This window comes from Helicoverpa zea, chromosome 31, assembly GCF_022581195.2.
Source record: "Helicoverpa zea isolate HzStark_Cry1AcR chromosome 31, ilHelZeax1.1, whole genome shotgun sequence".
Classification (NCBI taxonomy): domain Eukaryota; kingdom Metazoa; phylum Arthropoda; class Insecta; order Lepidoptera; family Noctuidae; genus Helicoverpa; species Helicoverpa zea.
In genome coordinates, this window is record NC_061482.1 from 6,107,351 (window position 1) to 6,130,687 (window position 23,337).

At 37.5% G+C, this 23,337-nt stretch overlaps 1 protein-coding gene across 8 annotated transcripts in view; it reads right to left on the reverse strand.

Annotated features, from left to right (window-relative positions):
- LOC124645342 (basement membrane-specific heparan sulfate proteoglycan core protein-like) overlaps positions 1-23,337 on the reverse strand; it is a 154,661-nt gene that overhangs the window by 17,955 nt on the left and 113,369 nt on the right. For 5 of the 8 annotated variants that reach the window (XM_047185148.1, XM_047185146.1, XM_047185149.1 and 2 more), the window contains 34 exons: positions 22,822-22,938; positions 22,022-22,145; positions 21,726-21,838; positions 21,333-21,446; positions 19,001-19,192; positions 16,961-17,014; positions 14,475-14,483; positions 13,142-13,272; positions 12,777-12,870; positions 9,059-9,193; positions 8,594-8,845; positions 8,322-8,518; positions 8,002-8,123; positions 7,490-7,709; positions 7,194-7,373; positions 6,971-7,113; positions 6,714-6,882; positions 6,386-6,594; positions 6,000-6,215; positions 5,593-5,865; positions 5,359-5,482; positions 5,181-5,278; positions 4,766-5,002; positions 4,520-4,610; positions 4,186-4,298; positions 3,603-3,780; positions 3,225-3,420; positions 2,954-3,114; positions 2,597-2,815; positions 2,300-2,486; positions 1,739-2,044; positions 732-1,064; positions 300-516; positions 21-212 (listed from right to left, as the gene is read on the reverse strand). In XM_047185148.1, the coding sequence (XP_047041104.1) occupies positions 21-212; positions 300-516; positions 732-1,064; positions 1,739-2,044; positions 2,300-2,486; positions 2,597-2,815; positions 2,954-3,114; positions 3,225-3,420; positions 3,603-3,780; positions 4,186-4,298; positions 4,520-4,610; positions 4,766-5,002; positions 5,181-5,278; positions 5,359-5,482; positions 5,593-5,865; positions 6,000-6,215; positions 6,386-6,594; positions 6,714-6,882; positions 6,971-7,113; positions 7,194-7,373; positions 7,490-7,709; positions 8,002-8,123; positions 8,322-8,518; positions 8,594-8,845; positions 9,059-9,193; positions 12,777-12,870; positions 13,142-13,272; positions 14,475-14,483; positions 16,961-17,014; positions 19,001-19,192; positions 21,333-21,446; positions 21,726-21,838; positions 22,022-22,145; positions 22,822-22,938 (5,716 nt within the window). The remainder of the gene's footprint in view (positions 1-20; positions 213-299; positions 517-731; positions 1,065-1,738; positions 2,045-2,299; positions 2,487-2,596; positions 2,816-2,953; positions 3,115-3,224; positions 3,421-3,602; positions 3,781-4,185; positions 4,299-4,519; positions 4,611-4,765; positions 5,003-5,180; positions 5,279-5,358; positions 5,483-5,592; positions 5,866-5,999; positions 6,216-6,385; positions 6,595-6,713; positions 6,883-6,970; positions 7,114-7,193; positions 7,374-7,489; positions 7,710-8,001; positions 8,124-8,321; positions 8,519-8,593; positions 8,846-9,058; positions 9,194-12,776; positions 12,871-13,141; positions 13,273-14,474; positions 14,484-16,960; positions 17,015-19,000; positions 19,193-21,332; positions 21,447-21,725; positions 21,839-22,021; positions 22,146-22,821; positions 22,939-23,337) is intronic. The other 3 variants (XM_047185150.1, XM_047185147.1, XM_047185144.1) reach the window with 2 other exon arrangements.

Sequence of the window (23,337 nt, forward strand, 5' to 3'; positions counted from 1 at the left end):
AGATTGAAGACGATTCTTACCTAACCCATTCGATGCTACCCGCTGGTATGTTTGCAGTTCCTGTACATGCGATTCTGATACTCTGGCCCTCATCTACGACGGGAGCTGGGATAGATACTGTGAGCTTCGGTCTTTGTGGTCTCGATGGTCGCGGGCGTACTGTTATTACCGCCGTGCGATCGGAAGAACCCACTTGGTTCGACGCAGTACATCTATTAACAAAAACAATATATTAATACGTATATCTTTAAATCATGCTATTGATAAAGAAGTAAAATTACACATGAATAATTTGTTACCTGTATTCTCCAGAGTCATCTACTTGTGCGCTTTCAATAATGAGTCGGTTGTCCACGTAAGTAGCCGATAATGGAAGAGGTCTGTTTGAGCCTCTCTGCCACCTAATCGAGGGTGTAGGGTTGCCTCGCACGCTGCAGTCTAACTCAATCAGATCACCTTCATAGAAGTCTTTTACCGATGGAATTATTTCCACGATGGGCATCGTCATCACATTACCTGAAAAGAAAAATATTTATAGCAAGAATCTTACAAGTTTCGTTTACTTTTTTTTATTGGTATCATGTATCTCACCTCGAGCATAAAATATCCTGGGCGGTACAACTGTTCCAATAATGGTAGCAGAAAGAGGTCAAACATATTACGTTTATGTAAAATTAACTTACAAAATCTAATTATCTAAAATAAAATCTGTTAATTAGCAATTAGCTCACCGGGTACTTTTAGAGTAGCAATGGCTTGCGCTGTGTTGATGCCATCGCTGGTCTGACAAATGTACTTCCCGCTGTCCGACACTTGCAGGTTGGTGATCAGAAGAAGTCCCACGTTCTCGTCAACTTGTGACCTGTCCAAAGGCAGGATGCCATCGCTCTTCGACCACCTGACAGGCAGGCGTATTCTAGAGTTGCGACTTTGTGCTTGGCAAGTGAAGCTGACGCTGCTCCCTACTTCTTGAATCTTGATGGTAGGGCTGGTTATCCTGACGGTAACTGTCGGCTCCGGTGGTGGAGATTGTGTGGTCTGATCGACTTCTTGGGACTCTCCTCCTGAATAGTACACATAAATTTGAACAAAACATAATAAAAATGGATTATTAGGCTATAGCTATACTGAACTCAAGATCAACAAGATCAAGATCTTTTATGACGTGTAGAGAGTTTTTAATGATCAGCCTTTTTTATGGGCTTAGGCCCCCGCTCACTCATAAGGATTAAACCCTATACTTGCTTAATGCGGGTAAGTATGGATTACCTGGAGATGTTTCTCTTCTACTTTAATCAGTCGTTGGTGTCCAAGATATATTTAAAAAGTACATATAAAAGTAGAAAAGTTGCATTGGTACTTGATTGACCTAGAATCGAACCCATACACTCATACTTGAGAGGTTGATGGTCACCACGATTTCTGGGAGAGGTCTTTAAAGTCTGTCTATTGAATGACGCTTATTCGGATAAAACTGTAAATTGATATAATTTAAGACAATAGGACATACTGTGATAAAGACATTACTGACATTCACAACATTAAGTAGTAGGAAACGGCACATGTTATTAATTACATATACCAATAACGATGGATAACGAAGATGAGAAACGAACATCGTCACAGTGTATTTGTTATTATGTCTGGTATGTGGGCCACATGGGCCTATTTGAAGCATGGTATTATTGCGAGGCACGTGGACATAATACGCAGACGCCCGAAGCACTTGATCAGCTACCTGGTTCTGGAAGACTCGTGGTCAGTACACCGAGTGTGTATCCCCTTTCGGTGATCGTGCGGCATTCATAAATGTCACCTTGCCGTCTAATATCCCATACTGTATCCCAGGAATGTGAGGAGTGCCATCCATCCTTGTGGAGGGTCGCTGCATAATAATTCTTTGCAGGGTATTGTTCCCGTCCCTCATGGTAAAACTTTATAGTGAGGCGTTCTGGTGCACGGTATTTGCACGTCAATGTCACTCTTCTGTGTAACAGATCTTCGCCGACTTCGTGAATAGTTGGATGCAGTTCCATTATTAATCCTAATGGCCGTTTCGTGAAATATTATAGTTACATATTAAGTTTTAGAATATTCCTGCTTGATAAAAACCTAATCATCTGGGTAAAATACTATTTTCTAACCTTAACTACCTATATGGTTTTTTTTCTGCAATTTTCCTATTATTATTAGAAAATAATGAGGCCTATTGAGCTATTATGAGCTATTGAGATTAATAAATGGGTTTCATAGTTTGTGCTAATTATTTTGTAGACATGACATCTTTTCTACTACATACCAATGGTTGAGCAATCGCTTCCTGTGTATGGTGGTTGGCAGCTACACACGACCTGGCCTTGGCTGTTCAATTGACAGTTGTGTCCATTGCAAGAACACTGTCGGCAGTATCCCAATTGGTCTTTGTAGTACCCAGACTGGCAACTCTCACAACTAGTTCCTGCGTAGCCAGGCGGGCACATGCAGATCTGTGACATAAACAGAACCCATATTTACAACAACTCGGGAAAACATAATATTTTTTGGATTTTTTGTTTTATATTGATGTATTTAAGACTGCGATTAATTAACAACATACCTCAATGCCTTTAGCAGATGGAAGGACAGCGTCGTAGTTCTGTGAAGCGGTGTCCATGGAAACGTCAGCGATAGCTGTATCATAGATGCTAGGAGCGACAGTTGCTCTCACGAGCACTCTCTTGAGGTTCCTCAGTACACTCATGAAGTTGCTTCGCGTAGCTGGGTTCACGGTGTTTAGGATGAACCAGCCATCCTCCTTCAGAGGTACTTGATAGCTCTGATAAACAAAAATCATTAATGGTTAAATGAAATACTTTCCATACAACATACCTAATTGTCCATTAGGTGTACATAATTTAAAAGGTGGTTTTATGGTTACCACATCGTGGGTAACTATCATGGAATTACAACTTACATAAGACACGCCAGACGGGAAGTTGTTGGGGTTTGTCCAGTATATCGAGATGTCGCCACCGTCGAGCACAACATCCGTGCCTCTCTCAGATTGTTCGTATACGTCTGAGTTGAACTTCTGTCTCAACGACAGGCTACCGCCGTAAGACAGCACTCGGTTACCTGGTTAAAAATACCAAAATTATACTCCTGAAATGGGGTTTTTTCAAAGCAAGTTTTAATATTGATACATGTTAGGGACCGGCCACGATAATAAGCTATATAGGGCTTACCAGGGAAGATAGGAATGGACCAGTAAAGTTCGACGTCAGGTCTGAAGCCGAAGGTGTACATGAGCTCGCTCTGTTGGAACATGGGCACGAAGTTGTCTTTGATAACCCTTTCGGCTTTGAGGTCCGTAATGGTGTAACCGCCGTAGTTCTCTCCTAAGACTGGTGCTGCCATCGGAATCCTTGTGTAGTGGGTGCCCTGGTGAAATAACGTTAGTTTTGTATTTCAACTTAGGTACGTGGACTTTTACGCAGATTATATCAAGCAATGTTTCCTGTCATTCTTCGTTTTTAGCAGATATTTTACCAAATATATTACAGATCATTATTTTACCGTATAGAAGAAATTATTGTTCGAGATGGCTATTTTGTTTCCCTTACCTCGTGACAGTCGGTGGTAACGCCAGAGCAGTAGCAGGACAGGCAACCATCAAAGTTGTTGGAGTCGAGACCGAATGTCCCGGGCCGGCAACGGTCACAGAAGTCGCCTTCAACGTTCTGCTTGCAAGGACATTCGCCTGTCTCATCGCAAGGTCCTGTTGTGCCTCGAGGATCACAACTGAAACACAAAAATATACACATAGAATACCTTCAAACTTTAGTAAAATTATCGTGATTTCACTTGCATTTTGAAGTAAGTCTGGCACATTTTTAAACCATTTAGTCTAATTTATACTCGTATCACATATAAGAATCATTTTTTACATTCATTTTGGAGTCTCTAGCGTACAAACAATGTACGCTAGAGACTCCGAAACTGAACAGATTTGAGAACTTATGTGACTGTCGGAAAACTACACTATTTTATTACGAGTAACATAAGCTATGAGTACGAAAAGAAATTTCCCCGGGACGTGGGTGAAACTGCAGGAAAACGGCCAGTAAGCGATGTAAAAGTTTCGTAGTTTATATTGAGATGGTTGACAAGGATGGTTTGGAGGTTTGGACAAGTGTGATAACTTACCGGCATGGTTCGGGTGTACTTAGTGGATATTCTACGCAGTTTCCGTAAGGATCGCGGTTGTAACCAGGCTTGCATTGCTCGCAGTTTTCACCGGCAGTGTTGTCAGCACAATCCTGTAAAACAGTTGATTTCAATTTGTTGTTTCAATTTTCTTGCAATTCTAAGTTAATATGTGTAATGTAACTACAAGTACTACTGTTTATTAGGACAGATATTGAACTACTGGTTGTTGTCAGGTTTGTCGATCGCCGATTTTTTGAGTAGAAGGTCCCCCTAACCAATTCTCTCTGATCAGTTCTATTATGTCAAAGTGTAATTATGATAGAATTCTTACATAGCAGACTCCAGTCTCAGGGTTGCACATTGAAGATTTTCCGTTGCACGAGCAAGGCTCACAGAGCTTCAAGTACAGGCCACCATCACTCCTGTATCAAAAATGAACAGACATTTATTAAATGAAAAACAAATGGCAATTACGAGTGCACCTAGTATTACAAATGTATGCATAGTTTGCTGTTATTTCAGTTGAAGTTTCATTGTAGGTGAAAATAGGTGTGTTAAAATATTCTGGTTCACTAACCTTGTGTAACCAGGAGCGCAGTCTTCGCAAGAGGTTCCGATGTAACCAGGTGGGCACACACATTGCTCTACATGAGAAGCAGTGGGTCCATATGCGTCGGGTTCAGCGACTTCGATGCTTGCACTGACTGGAGAAGCCAGTTCTGTTCCCGGGGAGTACGTAGCCTTTATCAGGATCGTCTTGACATCAGCGAGGGCTAAGAGGAAGTGCTCCCGTAATACTTCCTTGCCATCAGGCCTAGAAGAAGAGGACAGAAAAACGTGTAAGGGATATTCATTGGATTTTAAGAATGCTCAAATTATATAAGTTCCGATTTTGTATCAACATAAAAATAGTTATAAAAAAACAATAACTTTAGAGTCTAATCATTTGTAAATGAGCATTTGTTTCTACATGATTATTAAAAGATACTCACCTCTGCCATCCTTTTTCTAAGAACTGTACGCTAGCATTCAAGATACCATCATGAGAGGCTTCGAAATCACCGAAGTAGTGGATAGTCAGTCGATTATCCTGTAAATCGTAACAATGTACATTAATTTTTTGACGTGGAAGATAAGCAAAATATTGTGTAAAACAAGTTATAGTCTTACACTGATGAGTTGGACATCAGCTGCGCTGTTCCTGTATCTGGGGTCGCTCGATCTGATGGTGGGAACATTCTTGAGTACGTATTGCAGTGAACCGCCGTATGATGTTACCTTGTCACCAGCAAAACTGTTCCACGAAAAGAAATTGGTATTAACATCAAAAAGTACACACCCAATTGGATTAGGACCAATTTTCTGAGACGAACATTTCACACACAACTTTTCAAAAAAACATACCTGACGGGAAGACTCCAGTAGTAAACTGTTGATCTAGAACGATCAATATTATTCAGCGAGATATCACCGCGGTACAATTCTGGTTTCAGCTCGGTTTCAACTGGGGCTGTGTATCTGACGGAGCCAGGTGGGCCGGTAGGCGAGATGTTGTAGATCTTCACTTGATCCACGATTTGTGGCACGTTAAACTGCACGCTGATCGTCTTGCGTCGGAGATTACTGCTCATACATTGTTGGGATACTCCCGAACAGAAGCACAAAGCACAGCCATGTCTGTAATTGAAGATTTCGTCAGTTTTTATTAGGTTGATGTGAGTTTTAATTTACACTGATCATCTTGTGGTGTCTTAATTTAAAATGGTTCAAGGTAACAGTGTAGTAGCAGCTATTTTGGTAAAAAAAAATACCTGAAGTCAGTAGATAGGTAGAACGAGTCGTTCTTGCACTGATCACAGTAGCGTCCCTGGACGTTATCTTTGCAAACGCACTCGTCAGGCGGGCGGATTTGCTTGGTGCCAGTGGGGTTGCAGTTGTCACGTACTTGTGGTCTGCATACATCGCCGGGGATCATTGGGTTACCTTCATAGCCTGGGGCACAAACTTCGCAGTGCTTGCCTTCGTAACTGTAAATAAAGAAGATAATATGAAGAAAGTATACACGCGCTTGACATTGTATGAAGAAATTAGCATTTTAAATTATTCGTTTGAATAACAGCAGGTTACTTAATCAATCAAAGGATTTTATTGATACGGTAACACTATGATTTGATCTTCGAACTTCGAGGGTTCTTACCCAGGGAAGCAATCACAGTTAACTGATCCATCTGGTCCCAGAGAGCAGGTTCTTGCAAACTGATTGTCGCGGTTGGTCAGAGGACAAGGGCATTGTTTGCAGGGAATTCCACTTGAAGGATCGCCATATGTGCCGGGTGGGCACTCCTCAGGCATACAGTCTCCGAGCCAAGGTCCAACCTTCTTACGAACGTAGCCAGAGGCGCATTTCTGAAAAAAAAAGGTCATGTCATGTCTGTAATGGAGATCAGTTTGAGAGATGAAGTGAGCAAATAGACTGAGTATATTTATCAAACATTAAAAGCAAAAAACAAAGTTTTTAAATTTACCTGGCAAGAAAGTCCAATGTATTCCTTAGGGCAAGTGCACTCTTCCACCAGACTAGCGGCTCCACGGCCCACATTGATATGTTCAGCAGATTCCATCTCAAAATCGGTGATGTTCACTCCAGCATTGTTCAAGTCAGCGCGCAGAAGGATCATTTCAATTTCATCCAAACTGTAATAAAATTCAGTCACATTAGTTATTACTCTTCAATGACTTATAGGTTTTGTAATAGTCACTCCATATGCTTGGAAGGACTTACGCCATCATAATGTCTTCTCTGGAAGCAGATGTAAATCCGCTGGAACTGTTCTTCATCCAGTTTTCGGGAGTAAGGCGAGCTTCGATGTTAAGGTCTCGAGAACCACCAGCACGGCTGACGTGGAACAGGTTACCGTATTTGCCCTAAACACAACATTTTATATTAACATCCTTTAAATTCTTAACGTGAGTACGCAATACTGTTATACTTGGCATGTAAATACCTTAATAATGATAGTTGGAATGCTGTCATCGAACCCGAATACTTGGGTGTGTGGAGACACGGTGTACTTGATGTGTCCTCCGTAAGACTTGAGCTGGTTGCCATTGTAATCCTCTGGTAAGGTGATGTAGGGATGTGCGCTTGAGTATGACGGGTATGATGAACCACCGAATTTGGTAATCTGGAAAAAACATGGGATCAAAATTAATCGAATTTCTCTTTTTCTATCCATTGCTAGTTCAAAACCAACATTTAAGATCAGCATTGTGGGAGTTTCCAGCAATACAAAAATCTTACCGTGGCACCATTATCCAAAGATTGGTAGTAATACTGGCTGTTGATCGGCTGCGAATCAATGATAATGTCTCCACTAAGGGATTGCTTGATGCCAATAAGTCTGGTTCCTCCTTGTCCCAATGGAGTCGGCATGTTGTATGTGAACAGATCAGCGCTACGACATTGGTTTGATTTGCCGAAGCAGAAGCAACGAATGCACTCGTTTTCTGAACGCGCTTCGCTGAAAAATAGAAGACAATACACAAATTAGAACGAAAATGTTGTTTTAATACAAACATGGCATACTTTTAATTTTATTTTACTCTTAAATAATTAACTCGTAGGCAGCTGCATAGGCCTAAAGGGAATTCCGTAAATATAGTAAGTGGAGTATTTGACTTATAAAGTTAAAGTACCTGGTGATATAATGTGGCATGTTAGACCAATATAATAAAGAATCATATAGGTTAATTTTTTAATCTTAGTCGTACCTTTGGAATTAATATCTTAGGTACTGTTAAATAATAGCTTACTTATTGAAGTATCCACGAGGGCATGGATCCGTTTTGGTGACTTGAACAATGGCGTCGGGTGCTGCGAATGTTGTTCCTTTGTTGTTGATAGCTTCGCAAGAGTATGCTCCACTGTCTTCAGGCTATAATAGACCAAATTGTTAATACATCTTGTATAAACCACATATGTATGCAAACAGGAATGTGACACTTATTATATCAGTTTCTAGTATAAACTTTTAGCTTTGACATTACTAGCGATTTTAGACTAAGAATCATGAGCTCCGATCTTCAATATCTTTGCCACGTTTAATGGTGAATTACTACAAATTATGACTTACCTGCATGTTAGGGCATGTCAGGACACCGATACCTCTATCGCTGGTCCAGGTGCACTTAGCAGGAACATGTCCCCAGTTCAAACGCCATGAGATCAATGGGATCGGAACTCCTACAGCTTCGCAGGTCAGCGTCAGGGTATCGCCAGGGTTCAGTTTTACGTTAGATGGGTACGGCGGCCGTGTTACGTGGATAGGAACTGGTAAAAGAACAGAATTTTGATGTAACAATTACAGGCATAAAAATATAGGAAGATCTATGTAATGTTACTTACTGCATCCATATTCATCAGATCCGTCCTGACAGTCACTCTGTCCATCGCAGTGGAAACTCTTAGGAATGCACTGTTCCTGGGACTTGCAAGTAAATTCGACCGGTGAACATTTGCTGCCCGCAGCATGGTAACCGCAGTTCACTTCATCTGAGGAATCTCCACAATCATCTTCTGAGTCGCAGATCCAACTCTTGAGCACACATTTACGATTTCTACATTTGAATTGATTCGGTTCACACATGCCTTGGTGATCTGAAAAATTAATGTAATAATGATATAAATATGATATATATATATCTACTAATAGTTACATATCGAAATAGCATATTTATACGATTTGTATTTTAAAGAAATTTAAGTAAATAACGTAGTGCCCCCGGAATGAGGATGGAAGCGCTAAAAACATCTATAGTCATATATTTTTAGAGCATATTTAGATAAGAAAAAAAAAGTATAGGTACTTACGGCAGTTATCCTCATCGGAATGATCAGCACAGTCGATATTGTTGTCACAAACAGCAGACTTGGGAATACATTGACCATTACCACAAGTAGCTTCGTTGGGACCGCAAGAGGGTCTCTGAGGCCTGTACGTAACGGCTGCAAAAATAAATAGGTATTTGTTATACAAGAATGCTTTTTAACCGCGGGCTCAATTTTGATGACCGAGAAAGTGAAGGATTCTAAAATTGAGACACGAGCGTAGCGAGTGTTTAAAAATTAGAGTCTTGGGCGATAGCGAGGGAATCAAAAGAGCACAAGGTGAAAAATCTTTGCACTCGTATGCAACACATAACTTTTCATCCCACCTCATCAAGGAAATTACTAAATGTAAATAAAGAAAATGGCGCGCACATGACTAATTAAAAAGATCTATTAATTTATTTAAAAACGTAATGGTGTTTAAAGTCGATCTAAAAACAATTTAAAAAATAATTTCATCCCACCTAAACGAGGAAATTACTAAACGCAAAAAAAGAAAAGGGCGCGCGCGTAAGTTTGAGTATCAAATTAAAAAGAAGTAGGTACCTAATAAAGATTATTTATTTTAAAAGTCACTTTAAAAATAAAATGAGGTAAAAAATCGATGTAAAAACTATAATAAAAATTACTTCATTAGTTGAATCATTGTTTTAAGCAGTAGTTTATTTGTTTAGTACGTATCTATTTTAAACACGGAGGACAAAAGACTAGCGGAGGTGCCCTAACGTAAAATCTCCTAACAAAGCAGCGCGCCAAAATTCGGGTGAGCGGGGGACGAGGAACGTTACTGGCTCCACCCGTGCTACACCCTTATACGCCTTTTATGGGACCTCCACCCATTTTTTGCAAATCCATCTAGCGTGGAATAGGATAAATAAAATCTAACCCTAAACTAACATTAAATAAATAAATAATAAATAAATAAATAATGTCGGGACACCTTTTCACACACGGTTGGTTAGCCCCATGGTAAGTTATTAATTAACTTGTGTTATGGGTGCTAACACAACTGATAAACTACATATAGCTACACATATACATATTTATATATATATTGTAACACCCAGACCACGGCCAACAAGCATGCTCATCACACAAATGTCGACCGAACCGGGAATCGAACCCGGGACCTCAGATTCGGCAGTCCGGCTTGGTGACCATTGCGCCATAGAGGTCGTCAAACGTCATTGACCACTAGTGACATACTAAAAAGTAAAGTAAATACTGCAACTTAATAATTCTTTAAAAATAGTAATTGAATTGGAAAGTTTAAAGAAGCATTCATTTGAAATGAACGAAGAAAAAGAGAGAGACAAAAAAGTTAGGAAAATAATACTTATAAGTATTATCTTATGCAGAGAACCTGCCCCACAACAATTTTTTTTACACCCCCAGTGTTCGGGGTTGGGGTAAGATTAAGATAAACTAAGATTGAAGATTATAAGATAACTATATTTCAGTAAAAGATGCAAATGGGATAACAACTAAAATTAATGAGGCGAATGAGATTGAGTCGCGCCCGAAATGCTATCCGAAAACGTACTACTTGTATTTTTACTTTACCTAGATATTTATAAAATGTTAAATGCATACAGCGCAGTTTGAGCATTTTGCTGACATGTCTATTATTGTTCGGTGAAAGCCCGAACACCCAGAAATGAAAAGGTATAATTCTACTAGGATCTGATCTTTAAACGGAGGACCCAATTAAAAATATTTTTTATTCACCACGGGTTAAAAATACCCCCATGGTATAATTTAAGTATCAACTTATGTCATTGTGTTAGTTCGTCTACTAGCCACTATGGCATCACAAGCACGAAATTTTGTTCTAGAACCGTGCTGATGATGACTGTTGTTATTGTCGATGTTGCCATATTATGAAATTCACCAAAAAATAGGAATTCTAATTATAGGGACACTGTTTATAAATTTTTTTTAACTTATTTATAAAATTAGAATTTTCACAACTATGTATATCATAACGACCACAAAATGGCAGACTTTATGTATGTCGGATGTTGCTCTGAGTAAATGTACATTCAAAAAGTATGTAAGGGAAGAAAGATATGTATACTTATGTAAAACATTGCTGATGATGAATATAAATAAATCAACCCCAATTTTCGTCACATAATATATTTAAAATAACACAGTACCTACCTATAATTTTATTTTTAATTGAAAAATATTCTTTCTATACAACATGTAACGTAATTAACGCACACCCTCAAACACCCCAATTAGATTATTATGTTATAATAATAATACATAAACTGAATTTTTAATTTAACGTGTATATGCATTGTTATTTACTAAATTAGTTATACCAATTCTTGGAGAATTTTTTGGTCATACTACTACGCACGCAAATATCGCGCCGCGTGCCGCTCGACTCGACACAACATAACGAAACTACGGAAAAAGCCGACAATACACGAAGTCATATTACTTTGAGTTACGGTCTATTTGAATTTGTTTTGACTGTACAGGGTTAATATGACAATAATTTCCGTGGTTTTAATATTTTTGGGATAAAAAAATACCTATATTAAAAATGATATAAATCGATTCAGTAAACGATTCTGAACAAACTAATTTCAGGATGTGCGTCAATTAAGTTACATATTGTATAGCGATAGACAGGAAAATCCTTGTTCATCCACCCTAACAAAAAAAATCATATTCACATGTACCTATCGAAAAATCTTCTTACAAAAGTACTTTTTTACCTTTTTGTTTTTTCTTAAATAAAACAAAAAAAAAAATACATAGACTATAGAGTTATGATTATTTTTAAGATAATTGCAGCTTTATAATAAGACCTTATTAAGAATGGGTGATTGAATTTTCTATGTCTGGTAGCACTTAATTTTGTAACGGGTCTCTCTGTCTTGATCATGTCTTGATGAACACAATTTTACTTCAAATGTTAAGTCGACTACTTACCGAAAGATGGTGTTTTTATAATTTTACATTTTCATGATATCATTATGTTTTCCTTTGAAAATAATCTATAAAAAAGCTTGTAGGATGCAAGGAAAAATTAAGCTGTTTTTAAGGCAACAATTGATACCAATAATATACATTGATACAAGATTGATACGAAAATAATACAAATTCACTTAGAAGTTCTAGAAATGCAGCTATTCGACGACAGATGTCTCTAACAAAAATATGTTTTAAAGCTAAAATATTACTTACACGTGAAATTTTATGCTATCGGTATGTTTGAGTTTGGATCCTGAGCAATTTCTACAATTAATGATGGCGCATTTCATCGTTTTAATCGAGTAACAAATAAAATCTGTTGAAATTGTGGTAAAACTACAACTATGACAAGATGTCAGTTTGATGTGAAGGACGGTATGTGGGCGGTGTCCAGCCACGCCTGCCGTGACGTAGTCGTGACGTATTTGACCTACCTGAAGGCGCGTGACCTACCTGCTTTAGGGCATCTCCGCTAGTCTTTTGTCCTCCGTGATTTTAAAACTCATATCAAGATTGTCACAAATGGAGTATTGCACAAGATGTTCTAATTTCAAATCACTTTGAATTTGGAACATCGCAAATTCAAATATCGCACTCAGATATCGAAGTGCAAAACTACTGTTTCCGAGATGCTGGGATGAAAATGAAGTTTTGTTAACCAGTGCTTTATATAGTGAATAAGAAAATAGGTATAAAGAATGGAACTTACAAGGAGGCTCCACAACCAACACGACGCGTACTTGAGAACCGGGGTAGCTCAAGTAATCTCTCGCTTGACAAGTGTATGTACCGGCATCGACTTCCTAAAATAGTGAAAACGAGACCTCTTGAATAAGTGCTAGGAAAGACAACAGGCAAATCACAGTCATCATCATCATGATCATCTCAGCCATAGGACGTCCACTGCTGAACATAGGCATTAAAATCACAGTGGTTTTACAAACATCTATTAACATGACTCAATATTATAAACTTTATACTCTCAAATCCAATGGTTGTTCATTGTTGAAGATTATTTATTAACTCTATAATTTACAATGGTAGTAGATACAGCTCTTTGCTTTATTGACTTACGGTAACTTGGAACATTTCCAAACGCCCATTGATGTCGGTGGAACCGTTCTTGATCCTGGCGCCATCTCTGACCCACTGGACTCGAGCTCGTATGGGACCAATGTCACGACATTGGAACACCACATCACCACCTAGAGGTATCCCATTTGTCAAAAAACGATTCAATGTTGATAAAAAACGAGACCCAATTTTTTACCGTGATTGACCACTGTGCAGCATTCACAATGTGAATAATTGTAAAAAAAAGATGACATAACTTAATTTAGTAGGTGCAAACCATACATGCTTTTTTTTCTTCTTTTAATGAAAATTTTCCTGTGCCAAAATCTTAGGTAAATAATATAATAATAAAAAATGCCACAACATTAGAAAACATTGAGACATCCCAATCACGGCATGGCACCTTTTATCACCCGGAATAGATATTGTGATTCAAAAGAGAACGATTTTTACATCTGCAATTTTCAGAAGTCAGACTTAAATCTACTCATCAGGATATTCTAAACAGCTGAACTCCACATCGCTGGCACTTCCTTTTACCTTAAGTTTGTAACCACAAGTTAGCGTGAAACTGCTTCATTTTTTTTTTTTTTTAGAATCGTAATATTTTCTTACCCTTGTTGCAATATTCGACTGTCTGGATTTCACAAAACTCATAATATATAATTTATCACACATTAATAATTTATCGAAAATAATTATCTGCATACCATTCAAAGAGGACACATTCAGACATTGCAACTGTAAAATTATACCAATATATTTATATGTATTATTTGGTATTGTGTGTGTATTACCAATTTTCCAAATTACGTGCACCCATTTTTTACAAGTCAATTTTTTACAAACCAGTTTTTTTCGTATAAATTTTATTAATGATTAATTAAAACCCAATGTTAATTATATTAAATAAAGCCCTTGCAGTGAATTAAATGTGAAAACGCACGCATGTGTAAATATAGGTAGTTTTATAAAATATATAATACTTATTTAATATAATAGTCATAAATAAAATAGTCATCATGCAATTAAGCCCTTAAATTATGAAAACATTTTCCATTTATTTTATCGTACATAGTATTATTATAAACTGTCCTGTGTCATCATTCTAGCAATAAAAAAACACGTTGAAGAAACCCATTAAGTCATTCGTTAATAAATTAAATATGTATTGTATTTACGTAAGCCAAAGGAACACCATAATAACTACGTCTTACAATATTATAATTATTCCACGCAAAATGTGTAAAACCAGAAGCTGAAATAATATGAAGTTGTTATGAAACCCATTATGATTGTCTTGCCCAAAAATATTATCAGGCAAGCGACTCACCAGAAATCACTGTTCCACCACCATGAAAGAAATAATAAGAGATAGGATCATTAATAAATCTTAAAAGAAAACTATTAAAATACCTACCTAACTGAACATTACTATTTTACCTCCACCTTAAGTAAAAATACATATACTTTAAGAAAAAAGTACTATCGTCAATTCAATTATACTAACAGCTCGGATTTGTTCATAACTTTATATTAGTTTGATCACGATCAAATATAAACGTTTCTCACAAATACTGCCATTGAGCAGTTGTTTTTTACCAAGCTGTTATTTATAATTAAATGTAGATACAATTAATAAAATAGTTATGAATTAGGCATACCTGCTTATAAATTGGCGGCACAGTTTTTTATAGCCATAATTAAATTGAAAATTAATCGTTAAATACTTATAAATACAAAAAAAAAACAAAAAGTACTTAATTTTATGTATTTTTTTTATATAAATGAAACCTTTTGCACGTAGGTATGTCTAGTTCCTTAGCCATATCCTAGAAAAGCGCATCTAAGAACAATAAAGTATATTCATTCACGCGTGATGGATTGTGACAATTTACGTCTTAGGGTGCGTCCACATCTGGCGAATGCGCCGCGAATGCGCAGCACGCGAGCCGATCGCGAGCTGTCCGCGAGCTGCGCGCGTGCAGTCACTGCAATAGTTCGGTGCGCCTCTTTAGCGCAACTCACGCAAGGCTCGTATAGAGCGCGCGAGCGGCGCGCGATCTGCGCGCAATCAGTTCTCGCCCTTACAGTTCCGTATATTGGCTCAGTACTATCGAAGATGTCAGACGTCGCGCGCCGCCTGCGCGCCGCTCGCGTGCGGCGCTTAGGTCGCGCGCGAGCTGCGCGCGGGCGGCGCAGAAGCGGCGCACGAACAAAAATGCACGCGCGCAGCTCGCGGACAGCTCGCGATCGGCTCGCGTGCTGCGCATTCGCGGCGCATTCGCCAGATGTGGACGCACCCTTAGGTATACAATTACTCAAACGTTACTTAACTTTTAGTCCTATCTAAAATTATTTCCATCGTTAAAAATTACGTAAATGTAACAAAAAGATATGATTTTTGAGAGGTCCTAAAAATTGATGGCCTTACTACAAAAACTTCAACCCCTGTTTTACACTTGGCTAAAAAAAATTTGGCTGCAAAATGAACCATATATCAACGTCATAATTTGACATTTTTTTAGACAAGTCTTAAACTGACGTTTAAAAGTTTTTGTGGTAAGACGGTGAGTGTCGTTTGAGTATTCGGCACAATGAGGGTTTTCGATACTTTTTCTGCCGCCAGGCGGCGCTTCGTATGCGTCAGGTCCAAACAGCTGTCAAATAGTATGGAATTGTAGGGACCGAAAAAAAGTCGTGGTGGCCTAGTGGGCAAAGAACCAACCTCTCGAGAATGAGGGCGCGGGTTCGATTCCAGGTCAGGCAAGTACCAATGCAACTTTTCTAAGTTTGTATGTACTTTCTAAGTATATCTTAGACACCGATGACTGTGTTTCGGATGGCACGTTAAACTGTAGGTCCCGGCTGTCATTGAACATCGTTGGCAGTCGTTACGGGTAGTCAGAAGCCAGTAAGTCTGACACCAGTCTAACCAAGGGGTATCGGGTTGCCCGGGTAACTGGGTTGAGGAGGTCAGATAGGCAGTCCCTTCTTGTAAAGCACTGGTACTCAGCTGAATCCGGTTAGACTGGAAGCCGACCCCAACATAGTTTGGGTAAAAGGCTCGGAGGATGATGATGTAGGGTCCGAACTTATTGTTTATTGAAATTCTGTTATATTGGAAGTGTTATTGATTTTATTATGGACTACGGTCAGAATAAGGTTTCCGAACTAAAAATTGAGCTAAGAGAGAGGGTGCAAAAGTCACTGGTACTAAGGAAAAGCTTGTTGAAAAATTTGTTAACACAATATGATTTAGTTTTTTTTATTTACTCAACCGCAATAGTAAAACAATAATGCAGTGCTTTAATTATAAAATAATAAAAAAACACTAAAATCGTTCACTATTCATAGTAAAGATAAGCACTTTGACAGTTACCTGGACCTGACGACTCGGTGCTGCCACCTCGTGGACGCCATTTTAGAAAACCCTCATTGACGGCACATCGATTCATCCGCCACGTAAGGATAATGTTATACAATAGTAAATCTTGCGATGTAAATAGCACTACAAAATTTTAGATTTTGACTACCCTGCACGATTGAGTCTTCAGTTTGGCATTGGCTTACCTGATTTTCCGTGCCCCTTAAAGATGCAATAATTGTACACAATTATAAAAGCGGACATTTCATTTTTAACCTACCAACAGTTTTCTAGGCCGTTGAGATTCCAAAGAGGAAACATAATTGTTTTTTTTTTTTTCAAAAAAAGTATTCATTTAATTTTGATTGACGTTGTTTTACTAAGAGATCCATCTTTTACGAGAAAATTACCTATACGTGAAAATAAATAGTTTTGTTAAGCCATTTACTCACCGTGTCTAACGGACTGGCTGTCTGGGTATGTCTTCAAGTCCAAAGCAGGAGGGGCTGAAATAAAAAAATAAAAAAAAAACATTTATATTATTACTCCAAAGAATGTCAGTGTAATTTGTAAATGGGAGACTAACTTGGGAGAAAACATTTTTCATTAAAACTTATCATTTCAATTTTTTTTTACATCATGCAATTTTTTGTGATCGGCTAGAAAGTACGAGTACAAGTTCTATGAGGTATTTGTTTTTAAAATGGAGAACCTCAAAAATGCAAGTAGGACAATGTCTAACTAATTTAGGTTAGTAAAATTATTTTACAATTGTATACCGCAGTCTTGTTGCTAAAAAATAATATCATCCATTACCAACCTTTGAGTGAATGGTAATTATCTAAATATTTACAATTTATATGTTCTATACATTAGCTGTTACCTTACACCGTTCCGGCAGGACTTAAAGGTACAGAGACACATTTTGTTATTACTTAAAACTAAGGACATTCTTTCCCTAGCTTATTTCTTGGTAGTTGTTATTAGTTTATCTAACATTCCAATATAATCGTAATATGTACAGGCAAATAATTAATTAGTAGAACCGACTGCCCCCGTCCTCAGGAGTCGTTAAGTCATATGCATGTGGTCAATATACTGACAACTATATTAGAATAGACGCATTTTGTTAGTGATACGGATGCTTTGTTAAAAGAAACACGTTTCGCGGTTTCGCCATACGTAGTAATATTAACTTCTGGCTTAAAGTACGTTGATAAATATAATGTTTTCTTGACAACTCTCCCGCACACTGCAGACTTAACAGTCGCCAGTCACTTTAAAAACCGAGAATCCAATGAAAGTTTTTTGGCCGTCTTATACCGGTCAAAAGACTGATCATTGTAATTTGCGGCCTTCCATTCGTCTCCATACTGATTTATGATCCCGAACAGTCTATCGGCGGTATACTGAGCGATAAATATATTTTTTAATAAAGACGAAATAAATTGAGGAAATGTGTTTCTCTCTTAAAAATTTCAGATACGGACTGTAGCGTACTGTACAAAATATTTACAGGGTTGAATGTTAATATACTACCTATTCATTCATATTTTAATTCAATATTTACAATGACCATTGTGTCGGTGAGTTTTATTAAGTACTAATAATATTTTATTCATTTTTTTTTCTGACAAAGATGTATTAACAACATGTTTACTATCTCTGTGAAAAAGTACACAGGTGTATAATCCAAAGACAAAACTTCACGAACTTCAATACTTAGTTGAGGTTTCAGACGTGAAATACGCACACAAAACAAACAAATAAATGAACAAATAATATGATACTGTATGCAGCTTGCTAGGTAGGTACCACGACTAGTTCGCGTCGACAGTATCCATACCAACTCAGTTTAATGCTCTCAGACTTTAAAATAACTCCAAAAAATGACAAAAAAGTGACAAACAAGGAACTAACAGATCAACAAACTCACTTTCACATGAACGATATTAATAAGTATATTAGGATAAGGGGTCTGTCCGTTAATACTATGTTAAATATCAACCACGTTGACCAAATTACAGTTATAATCATATCATCTGATATACGAGTTCTTACTGAAGGGAGGACAGTCAAATTCGTCACTGTAGTCTAACGGACAGTCGATATGTCCATTACAACGCTGGGAATTGTGAATGCACGAACCATTCCAACAACGCCATTCGTCGACTCGGCACATATCTAGTGAACGGAATAGGCATTACACTAAGATGTCCAAGCAATAATTGCTGTTCAAAAATACTAATTGCTTCATTAAGATTTATTTATACCAAGAAAAAAATTCATCTTCACTGGAACAACTGCTGTTTTCTGTATTAATGAAGTCGTTAACAAACGTATTTATTATGTGACAGCCAGTTTCACCACTTTTGAATTTCCCAATTACCTCAACCCTCACTTAAAAGATGATGATTTCTGAACTCAAGTGTGAAACGGGTTGTCACTTTCTTAATGGGTATTAACAGTCTTGGTATGATAGAAGAACTTACATCCTCTGGTGGTATAGTAAGGGTCCTCGGTTGTGGGCTGTGGGTAAGGAATGAAAGGTATCCTGGTGGTGGTTGACGGTGGGCAGTTGTACTCATCAGATCCGTCACTGCAGTCCCTGTTGCCGTCACAGAAGGTTGAGGTGGGGAGGCATTCTCCGGTTTCGCGACATTGGAAGCTATCCTCAGGGCAGGCTGAAATTGATAAAGTTATTAAGATCAGTAAATAGCTTTTACTATAGATTTTTATTCCGACAACGTCCCAACAACTAATAACAATTTTTTTATTATTTAAATGAAATAGGTATCTGTGGGCAGGTTTTTCAAAGACCATTTAATTATTTTTTTCAGGCAGTTATTTTCTTTTATCATCTTTGCCACATCTGTGGTTTTAGTTTTATGAGTGGGTATGTTTTCGCTATTGGTTATCGGACGTTATCAAAAACATGATTGACTTGAAACATGCCCAAATATTAACATCACACTATTTTTACTAAGTATACATAAACCTATGTATATAATATAACCAGATTGTAATGGACAGAGGTAAAAATCAGATCCGCACGGATTTTGGATTTAAAGAGTTCCAAAATACGAGCTCCTTTTTTATTTTTAATCTTATTTACGTATTTTATTATTTTAAATACTGTTATATTAAAATAATGTCCATTACACTTTATTAAAAGTTTTACTGGATAATAAGCAGGAGATGAAGAAACATGCAAAAATAATGTAGGTAAGTAAGTCTAGTGAAGAAGAAATATTATTGAAGTTGCTCGTGGTGGGTCTTTTGATATTAGTTGAACCTCTTTGCTCCTCAGATAACATTTTATCAATAACATTTTATTATTCGTTCAAGTCCAGATAAAAACGCCCTGGTCACGAACAAAAATAAAAATATTTCGTAACATTACATAATGAGGTGACAGTGAAGGGTGATATCAGAAAATAAACATATCAGTCCTAAACTATTCGATTTTCTAAAATGGTTCTAACCTAAGTATGTATTATGTAATGGCTACAGTCAGGAAAAACAAAACATATTCGAGACGTTTGCCTGTAAGGAATCAACAGTCGGGGACAACGGATTGCATTCCAAAATATTGTCTGAAGTACTTCCACATATATGATTGTAATTATAGCACTGTCGTAAAATTTAGTCAAAGAAATTTTTGTATTGGTGTGTTGTGCTTGCAATTTTATATGACGCACAGTTGTAGCTATACTACATTCATTACATATTTCTAGTTACGTCAATGAGCTCAATATTTTGCTTCAAATTCTAGCACGACTTGAAACGAGATCACATTTTTTTATACAAAGTTGTAACTTGAACTGAAAATGCAGGAGAAAACGACAGCAATATTACAATCAGATACAGGAATACTAAAATGTTTCAGATACCCGTATTCACACAGTTCTGTTCGTCAGAAAAATCGTAGCAGTCGTATATATTGTCACAGCGCCTCAAATGCGGAATGCATTTGCCGTCGTAGCAGGTAAACTCTGAGTCATGGCAGGCAGCCAACACGGGGGATCGCGATGCCCGCGTCATGTACCACGCTGGACACCCATCATTCATTATCAAACTTGCTACCATGAGGATTATGCCTAACACTACCCGTATACAACAATGAGGGGACCATATTTTTGAAATCAAGAAGTAATTTTTAAAATATCTCTGTTTCATGTTCATTCAGCGACATACCAGATTAACCAAATATTTTTTTAAGTGTTTTTTTAATAATAGAGAACCTCGATCAAGTAAGATACTCTTGTTTAGGGTACGGGACCTATATCGATAAATTTTGCAGCTTTTATGTCTTCGATTGATGATTTCCATCCTGATAATATGAAATCATTATGGCACCCATACACGGCATTAGGTTTAGTCTTTTTATTCAATCCTGTTTGGCACAAATAGCGTATTAAAGTGCAAGGTGGCTTAAAAGTTTAGAGAAAATGTGACAAAAGAGTGTTAACTAGGCAAGTGCAAGAATTAGATGGTTCGTGCTCCTTTTGTAGATCTATAAGCGTGTAAGTGCCCTCTGCTTGCCAATTATGTGTAAACCGTCGATTGGAAACCACTCGTGTTCGTTATTGACTCAGTTCTTTTGGTAGACCAAGTAATCCACCATTTATTTAACAAAAAACCATTTATGTTGTTCATATTAATCTATTAAGTCATCAACGAACACCAGGGTTTAAAAAAGGTAATCGTATTATGACGGTCTCATTTTCTATCTCAGTTTTTGAATTTTACATCACTTCTACCGAAATGAATCCCTAATTGTAGGTCCATAGAGTTCAATATAGAATGCAGAGTGAGACTTACCACAGTTGGCTTCGTCAGAACCATCAACACAGTCGTTGTGGTAGTCGCAGAAGAACGCCCGGTCGATGCAGACGTGGTTAGACTCGCATTGGAACTGGTCCGGTGTGCATGGTTCTAATAAAAATATATTAATTTATATAAACGACATTCTGATGAAAACAAATCTAATGCCAAAGCTAGAACACAAAACATGGTAGAAATAACTTTCTTAAATAGGCTTAAAATATAATTCGAAAAAGTAATTCTGGAAGTTTAGTAACATAGTGACGGTACTCGTGAGCCCTTAAATGTTACTTGTACTAACTGCGCCACTGTGCAAAATAAAAAATGTTCACGACGTGGACAGGTAATGTTCCATGTAAGTTTTTCTAGTTCGTAGTGTAAATAACTTACGTTCTGGGTCCGTGACCATGGTCTTGTTGCAGTTCAGCTCATCACTGCCATCAGCACATTCATTGATTCCATTGCACCGCAGCGAGTACGGTATGCACTCATTGGAGTCGCATCTAAAATAAAAAACATTAGTTTACAACAACCTGAAGGCCAGAAAAGATCGCAAGACACACCATTCGCATAACGCATCTGTCGCTAAGAGCATTGACATCGCCTTTCGCATAGAAGAGGAACATGATAAATTGGCAGAAATAAATGTTTTGCAGGCAAATAAATGATCATGTCTTGCCAGTTACCTGAAGTCACCAGGTCGGTCACAGTGGTAGCAGTCGAACTCATCCGATCCGTCGCGACAGTCGGGCCGTCCGTCGCAAATCTGAGTGGCCATTAAACAGCCACCGTCGCATGAGTGGGCACACGCTTTAAAAACAATACAATATATATATAAATACATTAAACTTAAATAGCAACAAGTAAAAGCACAGTACAACAAATAATATTCGCAAGTTTGTTGACGCAAAGCAATTTGCCAAGGCACTTATGGAAATCGCATAAATAGTCGCAATTAGATTAAGTGCTTAACTTATTAAATGTAATAATATAGCTTTTAAATTCTGTGGGATCGAAATACAATTTATTTTATTTGGATGTTTGTGAAATTTTCGTATTCATTGTTTCAGATATTGTGGTTCGTTCCCAACACAATGCAAGCCAGCCTTAAAATATTAAATTAATTAATTATGCTATTAACAACTAGATAAATTACAGTGTTACAGATATGTAGATCTTAATAGTTAATTCTATAAAATGAGGTAGGGCTACGTTATATACCGTTTTAAATTTTGATAATCTTTTTTGTATTCGTGCCGTAAGATTTAGTTAATCTATTGACACAAGTACAAAGAGTACGAAGTATAGTGACAACGTTCAGAGGTTCTACGATATAGTGCATCTAATTTCAGTCTTACAAAAAACTCTATAAAACTTTACTCTTCACCGAATTATATAAAATTATTAAAGTTTTATTTAAATATTCTTTGTTTATCAGTAGAACCTCCAAGTGATTTACAAACAACAGTATCAGGACTTAATGTACCTTCGCAGTCTTCCTCATCTTCTCCGCTGTCACATTCGCGGACATCGTTACATTTCTCCGCACACACCAGTCGAGAGCCTGCACTGCAAGCTATACGGTCCGATGGACAGGGTGCACCTGAAATCATCCCTGTTCTTAGTATCTTTGTTCAAACTTCTCACTCACGTCCCCCCAGTGTGGTTAACAAATTGCGAATGTCTACTGATGTTACCACTCAGAAGAAATTGTCGGCAATTTCAAGTACATAAATTAGAGTATTGCTGAAAACACAAAACAAAAAGAAACATTTGAGCTGATTGCTTCTGACTACAAGAACAAGGACATTTAGAAATACGATGCTAGTATGCTAATGCCCATTTTCACCAACAAATACCTAAATTAAGGGATCCCCTAAGAGCATTTACGGAACACTTAATAAGAATTTCGTTTTCACCAAAGTTTAGGTATCCCTTATACATAGTTATTTATGTCAAAATTGGGAGAGCCCTTATTCTAAGTGGCACTTAGATTAAGAGA